General features: G+C 38.3%; 1 protein-coding gene across 1 annotated transcript in view; it reads left to right on the forward strand.

Moving 5' to 3' along the window:
• Positions 1-16,578, forward strand: part of MTA3 (metastasis associated 1 family member 3) — a 152,567-nt gene that overhangs the window by 80,451 nt on the left and 55,538 nt on the right. Inside the window, exon 8 of the mRNA XM_082672083.1 lies at positions 894-993. Within this exon, the coding sequence (XP_082528209.1) occupies positions 894-993 (100 nt within the window). The remainder of the gene's footprint in view (positions 1-893; positions 994-16,578) is intronic.

Below are 16,578 nucleotides of genomic sequence, written 5' to 3' on the forward strand. Positions count from 1 at the left end.
TGGCTCATGGACTTAGTTGCTCCACGGCATGTGGGATCTTCCCAGACCAGGGCTCGAACCCATGTCCCCTGCATTGGCAGGTGGATTCTTAACCACTGCGCCACCAGCAGAGGCTACACTTTATTTCTTGAAGTGAGGGTTCTCTGTGTATGGGAAGGCCTTCTAAATCATTAAATGAAAATCAGTGTTGTGGTAATTGTTTTTTGGGTTTTTTTTTGGAAATCTGTTATATATTGAGTCCTTGAAAGAAGAGGTTGCTGCAGTTGATGATATCTCATTTCAAGGAAAAAATGTTATTGGGATTTCACCGTTTGGGCTAAAAAAGTGGTCAGAACTTGCTTTGCAATAATAGTGAAATTCTGCATCAAATTTATTTCTCATTTTTTAAGCACATTTGGAAACCAGCTTCTTTATTCCATGGCATTTCATTATAGATCTTTCCCTTCTTTATGCCACACAAGCCTCTTTTTCTTAATTGTTTTAGAAAATATATTTATTTATTTATTTTGGCTGCAGTGGTGTTAGTTGTGGCATGCGGACTTCTTAGTTGCGGCATGCGAACTCTTAGTTGCGGCATGTATGCAGGATCTAGTTCCCCGACCAGGGATCGAACCCAGGCCCCCTGCATTGGGAGCATGGAGTCTTACCCACTGGACTGCCAGGGAAGTCCCTCTTTTTCTTAATTTAATTGTAATGACACATATGTGTAGTGAATTGGCTTGTCAATTCTTAAATCGTAAAGAAAATACTTTTTGTCTGATATTTGATTCTTAAACATCAAAGAACTTGCTTGACTTTTACAACTGTTCATTTGCTACCCAAATGTGTTTTTTGTAAAGATAAAAAAACAACAGTGCCTTAATCTTTCCTCTTTGTTTGTGTGGTTTATCCAGTGCCGTTGGAACATTCGCCCGAGCCCTTGATTGCAGCAGTTCTGTACGGCAGCCTAGTTTGCATATGAGTGCAGCTGCAGCTTCTCGAGACATCACCCTGGTAAGATGCTTTTTGAAATTCGGGGGTTATTATTTCTTCTGCTACTTGTTTAATTTAAAAGCCAATATAGCAATGTTGTATACGTGAGGACTTCCTGGCTCTAAGCTCTGCTGACAGTTAGGTTGATTCGGCTTGTCTGGTTGATTAACTGCAGTGTCTCACTCCTAAGTCACCCCTTGTGTTTGTGAGCTGGGACAAGTAAGAATGACTATCACAGAGTAGGTACAAAATGATAAAAAAATATTTTGGGGAAAACAATTCAATATTCTGATTCATCTGTTTTCACTTTGGTGCTTTTTTGCTATATTCCATCTACACCAAACTACATAAATAGTTGTAGCTCACACATAGTGCTCTACAGTTTTTTTAAGTGAAAGTAGCCATCTCTTGAAACCATTGCTATAGTTATTCTGTTATCATGCCATTAGTCAGTATTAAATATTTAAAGTTTTTTTTTTTGTCTGTTCATTAGAAAGAGGTTCTGTTTTCTTAAATTATTTCATTGTATTATGGTTGCTATCTTTTAAGGCTATTTCCTTTCTTCCCTTGGTGATCAAATGAGGCTTCCCACATTCAGCTTAATTATACCACTGATGCCTGCTGTGGCTGGGCATCGGGCTTGGCACTTGCTTCCTTCTCTGCACCCTCCAGCAAAGCAGACATGCATGTTTTTGCCTGTTGAAGTTCCTTAACTGTATTGATTGCCACTCCCTCTGAGATAGGCATGGTAGGATGCTCATTTTACAAATGAGGAAACTGATGTATGGCAAGGTTAAGTTGTTTGATATTCATTACACGTAATAAAAGTTAGCATTTTGTTTTCTGATGGAATGGAATACAATGATAGGTTTTATTACTTTCTCATTATATTCCAATTTGAAATGTTTTCCACAGAATATTTATCATGACAGTGTAAAAACTTGTAGTAGAATGCACAACAAATTTGTTTCTTATAATTCTTTCTTGTATTTTTGTACAGTTATAGATGATGATGAAAGCATTAATAGTCTATAGCCTTTAAGGAACCCTTTTCTCTATCCTTTCTCAAAGACTAGAATGTTGTTTATAGAAACAAGTTTTGTTCTCTCCGTTGGTACATTAAAATTTTATGAAAGTTTAGGGATTTCAAAATAGGTTTGTATTTTGGTTGTTTAGCACTTTTAGAGTGTTTTTTTTTGAAGATGCAAGAGTACACGTGTCACTTTGTAACAACCTTAAATCCTGTCAACAGATACTTATGTGAACCAGAACTACATGGAATCTAATCACTACCTGTTTAAAAAATTTTTTTCCAATTCTAAAATTAGTGTATTCTTATACACTAAGAATTTAAAAAGTAAAGTACAGCAGCAGCCAAAAAAAAAAAGTTTTGTCCTCATCACCCAGAGTAGAATATTCTTACCATTTTATGTTTCCTTTCAGCCACTTTTTGTGCATTGCAAATAATATACTAGCAAATTACAGAATAGTACAGAAGATGATATAATAAAATAGTATGCAATGCCACCTAAAGCAGATGTTAACATTTTAGTTCTTTGGATTAAACAGATTTTCAACCACTATATATATATATATATATATATATATATATATATATATATATATATTTTTTTTTTTTTTTTTCTTTGCGGTACACGGGCCTCTCACTGTTGTGGCCTCTGTTGCTGCCTCATTTTAATTTGTATTTCCCTGATTACTTAATGAGGCTAAGCATATTTTCATATTGGCTCTTCAGATTTTTTCGTCTTTGTAGTTTAGATTCATGTATCCTTTGTCCATTCTTCACTTACATTATTATTCTATTTTTGTCTAATAGTTTTAAAGTTTTATTCATATTTCAGACTGTAAATATATCTGGACTTTATTTTTAAGAATGGAGTGAGGTAGGGGTCTAATTTTGTTTTTCTCCATATGGAAAATTAATTATTCCAGCACCTTTTATTGAATTTGTTGTTTCCTCATGATTTTGTAATGCCCCTTCTATCTTATTTCATGGTCCTAGATATGCTTAGGATTCTTAATCTATTCTCTTCTGTTTCATTGATCTGTTTGTCCCTGTGAAAGCACCACAGTATAATAAATTCCGATAGCTGGTAAGACAAGTTCCACGTCACTTTATTTTTAATATATAGTTGAAGTTATTTAAAATAGAGTTTTATATTTTGTCTCCCCTCTACCCCATGTTTTTCCTAACAGTATAACATAAACACTCTTTCATATAAAAATCTGCAAAGTTTTTTTCTAGTGTTGCATGATGTTGCATGATCTTGTTACTTATGTAGCCAGTGTCTTGTGACTTAACACCGTTCTTAAGAGATAATGCTTCCCAGATTATAAAGGGGGGTACTATCTCTGTTGTAGTCCAGCGAATTCCCTCTACACTGAGGAGGTAGAGTGCAAAGCCTGTTCCTGAGATGGGATAGAGCTCTTGTGACAATTGGGGCTGGGATTTGCCTGAAGATGGGTCTGACAGGTGAAGAGCCAGGTGTGTTTGCTCTTGGTTCACAGCTGCAGCGACTCTCTGCTTCCCACTGCTGGTGACTGCTGGGACGGCAGATGAATTTCTTTTGGAAGAGGGCAGAGTCTTCAAGAAGCAGTGTTTGTTTTTGTTAGTGAAGGCCATTATAAAAGAAACTTTTTTTTTTTTTTTTTCCGTATACGGGTCTCTCACTGTTGTGGCCTCTCCCGTTGCGGAGCACAGGCTCCGGATGCGCAGGCTCAGCGGCCATGGCTCACGGGCCCAGCCGCTCCGGGGCATGTGGGATCTTCCCGGACTGGGGCACGAACCTGTATCCCCTGCATCGGCAGGCGGACTCTCAACCACTGCGCCACCAGGGAAGCCCTGAAAGAAACATTTTAAACGGCATACAACCTTTATACCTTAATTGGTTTAAATATCATTTTGTGTGTGTTGTTTGTAATACTTGCCTATTATGCTCCTTCTAGTACTTTCACACCCTCCAGTGTTTCCGTCTCTTCTGTTTTAGTTCCTTTAATACTTAGCAATTTGAAGTCACTTTTTAATTATATTATCTTAAATTATTTACTATATTATAAATTTTTTTAAGCCAAAATATACTCAGGTTTAGGAAATTTTGTTTTGTCTTGTTTGTAAACCTGGTTTCAGAGATAGGATTTGGATCTTAACTCCTGCTGAGGAGTTTTCTCCACTAGATTACCTCTTCTGTTTTATTCTTGTTAAAATGGCTTGGGTTTAAGTATCATTGTTGTCTGTCGTGGATCAGGCAGCACTGAAGATTTGTTTTTTTAATTTATTTTTGTTTTTTAAATATTTATTTATTTATTTACTTTGGTTGTGCCGGGTCTTAGTTGAGGCATGCGGGATCTTTAGTTGTGGCATGCAGGCTTCTTAGTTGCAGCATGTCACATGAGAACTCTTAGTTGCGGCATGCACGTGGGATCTAGTTCCCCAACCAGGGATTGAACCCGGTCCCCCTGCATTGGGAGCACAGAGTCTTACCCACCAGACCACCAGGGAAGTCCCTTATTCTTTTTTTCTTTAATTTAATTTATTTTTTTATACAGCAGGTTCTTTTTAATCATCCATTTTATACACGTCAGTGTATACATGTCAATCCCAATCGCCCAATTCATCACACTGCCACCCCCACCCACCCGCTGCTTTCCCCCCTTGGTGTCCACACGTTTGTTCTCTACATTTGTGTCTCTATTTCTGCCTTGCAAACCACTTCATCTGCACCATTTTTCTAGATTCCACATATATGTGTTAATATACGGTATTTGTTTTTCTCTTTCTGACGTACCTCACTCTGTATGACAGTCTCTAGATCCATCCACGTCTCTACAGATGACCCAGTTTCGTTCCTTTTTATGGCTGAGTAATGTTCCATTGTATATATGTACCACATCTTCTTTATCCATTTGTCTGTCAGTGGGCATTTAGGTTGCTTCCATGACCTGGCTATTCTAAATAGTGCTGGAATGAACATTGGGGTGCATGTGTCTTTTTGAATTATGGTTTTCTCTGGGTATATGCCCAGTAATGGGATTGGTGGATCATATGGTAATTCTATTTTTAGTTTTTTAAGGAACCTCCATACTGTTCTCCATAGTGGCTGTATCAATTTACATTCCCACCAATAGTGCAAGAGAGTTCCCTTTTCTCCACACCCTCTCCAGCATTTGTTGTTTGTAGATTTTCTGGTGATGCCCATTCTAACTGGTGTGAGGTGATACCTCATTGTAGTTTTGATTTGCATTTCTCTAATAATTAGTGATGTTGAGCAGCTTTTCATGTTCTTCTTGGCCATCTGTATGTCTTCTTTGGAGAAATGTCTATTTAGGTCTTCTGCCCATTTTAGGATTGGGTTGTTTGTTTTTTTTAATATTGAGCTACATTAGCTGTTTATATATTTTGGAGATTTTCTGTTGATTTGTTGGCAAATATTTTCTCCCGTTCTGAGGGTTGTCTTTTCATCTTGTTGATGGTTTCCTTTGCTGTGCAGAAGCTTTGACGTTTCATTAGGTCCCATTTGTTTATTTTTGTTTTTATTTCCATTACTCTAGGAGGTGGATCAAATAAGATCTTGCTGTGATCTATGTCAAAGACTGTTCTTCCTATGTTTTCCTCTAAGAGTTTTATAGTGTCTGGTCTTACATTTAGGTCTCTAATCCATTTAGAGTTTATTTTTGTGTATGGTGTTAGGGAGTGTTCTAATTTCATTCGTTTATATGTAACTGTCCAGTTTTCCATGCACCACTTATTGAAAAGGGTGTCTTTTCTCCATTGTATATCCTTGCCTTCTTTGTTATAGATTAGTTGACCATAGGTGCGTGGGTTTATCTCTGGGCTTTCTATCTTGTTCCATTGATCTATGTTTCTGTTTTTGTGCCACTACCATATTGTCTTAATTACTGTAGCTTTGTAGTATAGTCTGAAGTCAGGGAGTCTGATTCCTCCAGCTCTGTTTTTTTCCCTCAAAATTGCTTTGGTTATTTGGGGTCTTTTGAGTCTCCATACAAATTTTAAGATTTTTTGCTCTAGTTCTGTAAAAAATGCCATTGGAAATTTGATAGGGATTGCATTGAATCTGTAGATTGCTTTGGGTAGTATAGTCATTTTCACAATATTGATTCTTCCAATCCAGGAATGTGGTATATCTCTCCATCTATTGGTATCATCTTTACTTTCTTTCATCAGCGTCTTATAGTTTTCTGCATTACAGGTCTTTTGTCTCCCTAGGTAGGTTTATTCCTAGGTATTTTATTTTTTTTGTTGCAGTGGTAAATGGGAGTGTTTCCTTAATTTCTCTTTCAGATTTTTCATCATTAGTGTATAGGAATGCAAGAGATTTCTGTGCATTAATTTTGTATCCTGCAACTTTACCAAACTCATTGATTAGCTTTAGTAGTTTTCTGGTGGCATCTTTAGGATTCTCTATGTATAGTGTCATGTCATCTGCAAACAGTGACAGTTTTACTTCTTCTTTTCCAACTTGTATTCCTTTTATTTCTTTTTCTTCTCTGATTGCCGTGGCTAGGACTCCCAAAACTATGTTGAATGATAGTGGTGAGAGTGGACATCCTTGTCTTGTTCCTGACTTTAGAGGAAATGGTTTCAGTTTTTCACCATTGAGAATGATGCTTGCTGTGGGTTTGTTGTATATGGCCTTTATTATGTTGAGGTGAGTTCCCTCTGTGCCCACTTTCTGGAGAGTTTTTATCATAAATGGGTGTTAAATTTTGTCATAAGCTTTATCTGCATCTATTGAGATGATCATATGGTTTTTATTCTCCAGTTTGTTATTATGGTTTATCGCATTGATTGATTTGTGTATATTGAAGAATCCTTGCGTCCCTGGGATAAATCCCACTTGATCATGGTGTATGATCCTTTTAATGTGCTGTTGGATTCTGTTTGCTAGTATTTTGTTGAGGATTTTTGCATCTATGTTCATCAGTGATATTGGTCTGTAATTTTCTTTTTTTGTAGTATCTTTGTGTGGTTTTGGTATCAGGATGATGGTGGCCTCATAGAATGAGTTTGGGAGTGTTCCTTCCTCCACAATTTTTTGCAAGTGTTTGAGAAGGATGGGTGTTAGTTCTTCTCTAAATGTTTGATAGAATTCACCTGTGAAGCCATCTGGTCCTGGACCTTTGTTTGTTGGAAGATTTTTTTGTTTGTTTTTTTGTTTGGTTTTTTTTTTGCAGTACGCGGGCTTCTCACTGTTGTGGCCTCTCCCATTGCGGAGCACAGGCTCTGGACACGCAGGCTCAGCAGCCACAGCTCACAGGCCCAGCCGCTCTGCAGCATGTGGGATCTTCCCGGACCGGGGCACGAACCCGTGTCCCCTGCATTGGCAGGCAGACTCTCAACCACTGCACCACCAGGGAAGCCCTGTTGGAAGATTTTTAATCACAGTTTCAATTTCATTACTTGTGATTGGTCTGATCTTATTTTGTATTTCTTCCTGGTTAAGTCTTGGAAGGTTATACCTTTCTAGGAATTTGTCCATTTCTTCCAGGTTGTCCGTTTTATTGGCATATAGTTGCTTGCAGTAGTCTCTTAGGATGCTTTGTATTTCTGTGGTGTCTGTTGTAACTTCTCCTTTTTCATTCCTAATTTTATTGATTTGAGTCCTCTCCCTCTTTTTCTTGATGAGTCTGGCTAATGGTTTATCAATTTTGTTTATCTTCTCAAAGAACCAGCTTTTAGTTTTATTGATCTTTGCTATTGTTTTCTTTGTTTCTATTTCATTTATTTCTGCTCTGCTCTTTATGATTTCTTTCCTTCTGCTAACCTTGGGTTTTGTTTGTTCTTCTTTCTCTAGTTCCTTTAGGTGTAAGGTTAGATTGTTTATTTGAGATTTTTCTTGTTTCTTGAAGTAGGCTTCTATAGCTATAAACTTCCCTCTTAGAACTGCTTTTGCTGCATCCCATAGGTTTTGGATCATCATGTTTTCATTTTCATTTGTCTCCAGGTAGTTTTTGATTTCCTCAGTGATCTCTTGGTTATTTAGTAACGTATTGTTTAGCCCTCACGTGTTTGTGTTTTTTACGTTTTTTTCCGTGTAATTCATTTCTAATCTCATAGTGTTGTGGTCAGAAAAGATGCTTGATATGATTTCAGTTTTCGTAAATTTACTGTGACTTGATTTGTGACCCAAGATGTGATCTATCCTGGAGGATGTTCTGTGTGCACTTGAGAAGAAAGTGTAATCTGCTGTTTTTGGATGGAATGTCCTATAAATATCAATTAAATCTGTCTGGTCTATTGTGTCATTTAAAGCTTCTGTGTCCTTACTTATTTTTATTTTGGATGATCTGTCCATTGGTGTGAATGAGGTGTTAAAGTCCCCAACTATTATTGTGTTACTGTCGATTTCCTCTTTTATAGCTGTTAGCAGTTGCCTTATTTATTGAGGTGCTCCTATGTTGGGTGCATGTATAGTTATAAATGTTATATCTTCTTCTTGGATTGATCCATTGATCATTATGTAGTGTCCTTCCTTGTCTCTTGTAACATTCTTTATTTTAAAGTCTATTTTACCTGATATGAGTATTGCTACTCCGCTTTCTTTTGATTTCCATTTGCATGGAATATCTTTTTCCATGCCCTCACTTTCAGTCTGTATGTGTCCCTAGGTCTGAAGTGGGTCTCTTGTAGGCAGCATATAGATGGGTCTTGTTTTTGTATCCATTTAGCAAGCCTGTGTCTTTTGGTCGGAGCATTTAATCCATTCATGTTTAAGGTAATTCTTGATATGTATGTTCCTATGACCATTTTCTTAATTGTTTCGGGTTTGTTTTTGTAGGTCCTTTTCTTCTCTTGTGTTTCCCACTTAGAGAAGTTCCTTTTGCATTTGTTGTAGAGCTGGTTTGGTGGTGCTGAATTCTCTTAGCTTTTGCTTGTCTGTAAAGCTTTTGATTTCTTCATCGAATCTGAATGAGATCCTTGCCGGGTAGAGTAATCCTGGTTGTAGGTTCTTCCCTTTCATCACTTTAAGTATATCATGCCACTCCCTTCTGGCTTGTAGAGTTTCTGCTGAGAAATCAGTTGTTAACCTTATGGGAGTTCCCTTGTATGTTATTTGTCATTTTTCCCTTGCTGCTTTCAATAATTTTTCTTGTCTTTAATTTTTTACAGTTTGATTACTATGTGTCTCGGCGTGTTTCTCCTTGGGTTTATCCTGTATGGGACTCTCTGCACTTCCTGGACTTGGGTGGCTATTTCCTTTCCCATGTTAGGGAAGTTTTCAACTATAATCTCTTTAAATATTTTCTCTGGTCCTCTTTCTCTCTTCTCCTTCTGGGACCCCTATAATGCGAATGTTGTTGCGTTTAATGTTGTCCCAGAGGTCTCTTAGGCTGTCTTCATTTCTTTTCATTCTTTTTTCTTTAACCCGTTCCACAGCAATGAATTCCACCATTCTGTCCTCCAGGTCACTTATCCGTTCTTCTGCCTCAGTTATTCTGCTATTGATTCTTTCTAGTGTAGTTTTCATTTCAGTTATTGTATTCATCTCTGTTTGTTTGTTCTTTAATTCTTCTAGGTCTTTGTTAAGCATTTCTTGCATCTTCTCGATCTTTGCCTCCATTCTTTTTCCGAGGTCCTGGATCATCTTGACTATCATTATTCTGAATTCTTTTTCTGGAAGGTTGCATATCTCCACTTCATTTAGTTGTTCTCCTGAGGTTTTATCTTGTTCCTTCATCTGGTACATAGCCCTCTGCCTTTTCATCTTGTCTGTCTTTCTGTGAATGTGGTTTTTGTTCCAAAGGCTGCAGGGTTGTAGTTCTTGCTTCTGCTCTCTGCCCTCTGGTGGATGAGGCTATCTAAGAGGCTTGTGCAAGTTTCCTGATGGGAGGGACTGGTGGTGGGTAGAGCTGACTGTTGCTTTGGTGGGCAGAGCTCAGTAATACTTTAATCCACTTGTCTGCTGATGGGTGGGGCTGCGTTCCCTCCCTGTTGCTTGTTTGGCCTGAGGCGACCCAACACTGGAGCCTACCTGGGCTCTTTTATGGGGCTAATGGCGGACTCTGGGAGGGCTCACACTAAGGAGTACTTCCCAGAACTTCTGCTGCCAGTGTCCTTGTCCCCACGGTGAGCCACAGCCACCCCCTGCCTCTGCAGGTGACCCTCCAACACTAGCAGGTAAGTCTGGTTCAGTCTCCTGTGGGGCCACTGCTCCTTCACCTGGCTCCCGATACACAAACTACTTTGTGTGTGCCCTCCAAGAGTGGAGTCTCTGTTTCCCCCAGTCCCATCGAAGTCCTGCAGTTGAATCCCATTAGGCTTCAAAGTCTGATTCTCTAGGAATTCCTCCTCCCGTTGCTGGACCCCTCGGTTGGGAAGCCTGACGTGGGGCTCAGAACCTTCACTCCAGTGGGTGGACTTATGTGGTATAAGTGTTCTCCATTCTGTGAGTCACCCACCCAGCAGTTATGGGATTTGATTTTACTGTGATTGCACCCCTCGTACAATCTTACTGTGGCTTCTCCTTTGTCTTTGGATGTGGGGTATCGTTTTTGGTGCGTTCCAGTGTCTTCCTGTCCATGATTATCCAGCAGCTAGTTGTGATTCTAGTGTTCTCTCAAGAGGGAGTGAGAGCTCGTCCTTCTACTCTGCTGTCTTGGTTCCTAATCCCGTTATTCTTTTTTAAAAATTCATTTTATTTTATTTTATTTTGGCCACGCCGCACGGCACGCAGGATCTTAGTTCCCTGACCAGGGATTGAACCCACACCTCCTGCAGTGGAAGTGTGGATTTTTAACCACTGGCCTGCCGGGGAAGTCCACAAGATTTCTTCTTTTGTCTGCAAAATTTATGTGTCTTTTTAAAAATATTATTTATTTGTTTGCACCAGCTCTTAGTTGTGGCAGATGGGCTCCTCAGTTGTGGTATGTGAACTCTTAGTTGCAGCATGCATGTGGGATCTAGTTCCCTTACCAGGAATTGAATCCAGGCCCCCTGCATTGGGAGTGTGGAATCTTATCCACTGTGCCACCAGGGGAGTCACCATTTATGGGTCTTGGTTTCCTGCTCTAACTATTCTAGGTTCAACTTCATTTGGACTCTTTCTGTATGTTATTGTGTTGAGATTATATTATTTTCAGTTGCATAAAATTGACATCTTTTAGAAGTCAAAAGCAGGAAGAAGTCATTGTCTCTTGTTATTTCAGATGCTATGACCTACACCTTTAATCCTGTTTGCCTGGTGATATCATGCCTTCTACTTTGATGTTAAAATATAAGATATTGAGGCATTTCTGTAAAACTGAATGGGAGTGGTTAAAAATTAGTAATATGTTGATGAGTTTTGCAGATTGTTTTCCAAGAAGAACATATGAAAGGCTGCTAAGTTGTTTTGTGCCATTAAATGAAAATGGATTCATTGTTTAGTTGAATTTGAAGAATTGGGGTCTTATTTTTCTCTCAGTGTTCACATGCCTGCACAGGTCAGGTTAGTACCTTTCTCTATCAGGTGACCAGACCATGGATCTGGAGACCATGGAGAGGGCAGGGCTGTGGAACTGCTGGGTCCTGGGTAGCTTGTACAGGTGATTTTCCCTGTGTCTTGTCCTGTGAGGACTGCAGTCGGCTTTCAGCATTCCTATCTGACATATCTGTTTATCCAAGACAATATATGCTACTTATCAAATCACCACTAATATTTTGGGAGCAGGTAATTAAGCTGCCTGCAGGATTGTTGGATATAACTTCCTCATTTTCAGGTAGCTGGGCTGTGAATTTCAAACACGGCTAGTCTAAGACATATAATGAGATTTATAATTGTTAAAACATTAAAGCCACAGAGGCTTCATAGATTTCACCTTTGTTTCAGTAAAATGGGAAGTATACTTAGTGCAATTTGCAAAGAAAAAGAAATTAGTGTTCAGTAATCCTTACATTCACTCCCCTGTCCCCCTGCATTATGGATACAAAATTACTTAGAACAGAGTAAACCCTGAAGTAGTTACTTAAGAGTAGTTCTTGGACTTTCTAGCCTGTTACTTCCTGTTCATGGCTGGAAGGGCCAAGTGCCGTGTGCACTGTTAGGGAGCTATTGCTGGAACAAAGCCTCTCTCTCAGAGAATAGGTAATTGCAGAGATACTGGATTTCTCTTTTGTCTGGACTCTGAGGACTAAAGCAGGTTGGAGGGTACGATTCTAGATAAAAGCTTTTTGAGTTTTTGGGGGCCTTAGAAATCTTCTGGGATAGACTATATTAGAGATAATGGTTAAGTAACTTATAAGACTAGAAACTTAGGTTTCCTCATGCTAAATTCTGGTTCTAAGAAAGGTCAGGCTATGTTGATTTAGTAGGGAGGAAATTGCATGCTGGAACGTCTCTAATTCCATATTATATCTGGTCTTTTAAAAATGCAATTCTGATTTTGCTGTCCCCTATCTTACATCCTCTTAGTGGCTTTCAGTTGCACTTAGGGCAAAAACCTAAGATCCTTAAAAAACCAGATCCTTAAAACAGTCCCCAGGCCTTGGCAGTCACCATTCTACTTTACATCTCTCTGAATTTGACTACTCTAGGTACCTCATAGAAGTGGAACCATAAAATATTTGCCCCTTTGTGGCTTGCTTATTTCACTCAGCACAACATCTTCAAAGGCTGTCCATGTTGTAGCGTATGTCGGCATTTCCTTTCTTTTTAAGGCTGAATAATAATCCCTTGTATGTGTATATTACATTTTGTTTATCCATTCGTCTGTCAGTAGAAACTTGGGTTGCTTCTACCTTTTGGCTATTGTGAATAATGCTGCTATGGACCTTGGTGTACCAATGGATTTACTTTTATGATTCTGTTTTTCCCCTTAGAGCTATAGCTTTTGATCCATATAGCCTTATGCAAGTTACTTAACCTCCCTGTGTCTGAGTTTCCTCATCTGCAGTGGAAATAAAATCTATTTGCCCTGAGGTTATGGACTGACAAGAATAGGGTATGCAGACATACCCCTATAAGTTGCTGATCCATGTATCCAAGCATATAGAACTTGGTGGAACTGCATTGGCTCCCCAGAGCATGCCTTGGGCCTGGGCCCCTGCGTTCTCTGGAGCAGCGTAGAGCTCCCTGTGCCATTGGCTGTCCAGGTTGGGTGGCAGACAACTGATTTATTGCTACGTCACAAGTCTTTTTGAGCTTCCATCAAAATTCTAGAAGAAATTACGTTCAGCAGTTTATGCACCTTCATTGAAGGCAATGTTTACAAACACTGGGCTCTTCTGGCTCTTGAGGCCCTGTCCTCACTAGGAGAGAAAGTAGGTGGTGCCTCAGTGTCCCCCTTCAGCCTCAGGGAAAGGCTGTCTCTGACTTACCTTTTGATATCAACTTGAGGATTAAACAAGGTAATACTTGTAGATCATTTGGAACAGTATCTGGCACAGTGTAAGAGCTCAGTAAATATTAGTTGTTATTGTTGAGCTGATGACAATGATGCATTCCCCTCTCCCCCGTCTTTGTTGAGTCTCATTTACTTTCTTCTGATTTTATAGCATTATCGATTGTCTGAAAGTGGTTTTTTCATGCCATATTTATTCTCATTGTAGTAGGTTATCAAGTTTGAATATGGTCATTAGGCTATAATTAACCATACATATTAATATAATTGTTACAAGGAAATCACTGTACAGTTTAAAATCTTCTGCTTAAAACAAGCTATACTTTTTACAATAAAAATTTTCCCATCAAGAAGACCTTAGAAAAGATAATTAACTTATTCTTCTGATAAGAGAAAGTTGATTTAACCAACAATAGTTTTATTCTTCAGATACTCTTTGTAAAAATGCCAGCTGTTGACCATGCACTTCACAATCTCTTTGTGATTCCTATTCAAATCACACACTTCATTTAGGGCTTTGAGGAATTTAGAACAGTTTGGAAATCATAGTCATTACATCGTTTATATAAATTGTACTCAGCAGAATATATGAATCTTTTGATTAACATTTTAGGCATCAACTTACATAAAAAAAATCTAGTCTTCAAAATGAATGTAAAATTGATTAAATGAGAATTCACATAATTTTTAAAACTCAGTTTGCTGGGCTTCCCTGGTGGCGCAGTGGTTGAGAGTCCACCTGCTGATGCAGGGAGCACGGGTTTGTGCCCCGATCCGGGAAGATCCCACATGCGGCGGAGCAGCTGGGCCCGTGAGCCATGGCCGCTGAGCCTGCACATTCGGAGCCTGTGCTCCGCAACAGGAGAGCCCACAGCAGTGAAAGACCCGCATACTGCAAAACAAACAAACAAAAACCACAGTTTGCTAAAACTTATGAGTACTATCCATGTTTCCAAGACTGTAAAATTAGAATTTGAACTAATGGACTACCACTGCAGTAAAAAGTATGAAACGTGAAATTTTCCTTCCTTCTAAATACATCATTAAGGCAATAATATTCTACATTAGGCACATTTCCTTTTTGTCCGATGATGTATTGCAGATAAGAATTTTAAAATGATATTAAATGGACTTAGAGACACTGCAGACTGTCTTAGGGGGAATTGTTTGCTTGTGTTAAGGTCTGTTTATCCATCTCTTTCTTTTAAATTTAAGCTTAAATTTGTTTTTGTTTTATTTTTTGTTTTGGGTGTATGTTGCCTTTTACTTTACTTTTCTCCCATGCATTTGACAACTAATATAAGAAACATTAGAAAGTCACCATAGAATTGAACTATGGAGAAATACAATGAAAATTGTTTTAACTTCTTTGTCTAGGGTGAAGAGATTTGGATTTTACAAGTGTGAGTTAATGAAGGCTTATTGTTATAATTTCTTAAAACTTGTTATTTTTGTATTTTGAGATAATACAAAAATAGTACTAAGACTTCCTGTATTCCCTTCACCCAGATTCCCCAAATGTTTACATCTACCACGTTTCCTTTATCATTCTTTCCCTGTATACATATTATTATTATTTCTGAACAGTTTGAGAGTAAGTTACAAAATGGATGTCCCTTTATTGCCAAGTATTATTTGAGGAGGTATTTCCTAAAAGAACAAGGATATTTTCTCACTGAACCACAATACAATTTGCAGATTCAGGAAATGAACATTGTTATAGTACTATAACAATAGTACTATAACGATTTAATATCACTAACAATATAGTACTATAAATCTGGCTTTAGTCAGATTCGTAGTTGTCTCAGTAACATCCTTTAGAATAAGAGAAAAAAATTCTTTTTTCTCATCCAGGATCTACTTGAGAATCACTTACTGCATTTACTTGTCATATCTCTTTAATTTCCTTCAATCCTGAACGGTTCTTCATTCTTTCTCTCTTTTGTGACCATTCTTTCTCTCTTTTGTGGCATTTTGAAGAGCACAGGCCATTTATTTTGTACCATGTCCCTCCATTTGGGTTGTGGTTATAATTTGATTAATAATTAGAGTAAGTTTTTATTCTATTAAAGTTCCTTTTGGTCAGTTACATCAGGAGATTTTCCATTTTTCCTTAGGTTTTCCAATTTTTCATAGGTGTTTTTTTTTTTTTTGGCCACATGGTGCAGCTTGTGGGATCTCAGTTCCCTGACCAGGGATTGAACCTGGGCTCCAGCAGTGAAAGCGCAGAGTCCTGACCACTGGACCACCAGGGAATTCCCCGATAGTATTTCTTAATTAGGAAATTTTTTGATGCCTGTAGTTATAAATAACTTTTTATTCCTGTTATTGTTTATGTGTCATTTCCCATTTTTTTCCTTGATAGTTTTGCCAGAAATTTCTCTTCTACTGTCTAAAAGAATGAAATTTTAGTTTAGTTGATCTTCTTTATTGTATGTCTGTTTTCTGTTTATTTTTGCTCTTTATTATTTTCTTCCTTCTACTTTTCTTTGGCTTTACCCTGATATTAACTATACCAGCTTTACAAGACCAATTTTTAGCCCATTAATTTCATTTATCTACTTTTCTGTTATTAGTAAGATTATAAATGTCCCTCTGTATCTCATATTTTTATATGTAGTATTTTCTTTACCACTTGGTTCTAAGTATTTCCTAATTTACTTTATAATTTTGCATTTGATTGAGAGTTAATTTCCAAGGAAATGTGGTTCTGTCTAAATTAATAAATCTACCTTAATTGCTTTGGGGGTTGTGATCAGAGAGCATGTATGATACCAATTATTTTAACATATCGTGATTTCCTTTAGGGCCTGGAATATAATCCTCCTGAGGACTGTGCTGCCTAGGCCTTGCCCACTTTCACCTCAGCCTAGTCACAGCTAACTTTCTGTTTGGTCTGTTCTCTCTTGTAGCAGTTTAGAAAATACCTCAAAGTTAAAGCTCGGGTCAGTGTGGAAGCGCATCTCTCATACTTCCTCTTCCTGAACTATCTTAGCCTCTCCTTCTTGCCTGCATTGCTTGTTCTCCAGTGTCTCCACATAGCTGTATTTCATATTTGCCTGGTTTGTGTCCGGAATCAGAGCTGGGGGGGAAGAACCCACAGTTACGCTCAGGGTAGGTTTGGAAGTGACATTAGGGCCATGGGGCTACTATGGCCTGCTGCCCCTGGAGCTTTCTCGTGATAATAATCAAAAGGTATGAGTACACATAAGAACATAGCTCTTGGGTGTCTTATAGATTGATTTT

The sequence above is a fragment of the Grampus griseus genome, assembly GCF_964374135.1.
Source record: "Grampus griseus genome assembly, chromosome: 15".
NCBI classification, from domain to species: Eukaryota; Metazoa; Chordata; class Mammalia; order Artiodactyla; family Delphinidae; genus Grampus; species Grampus griseus.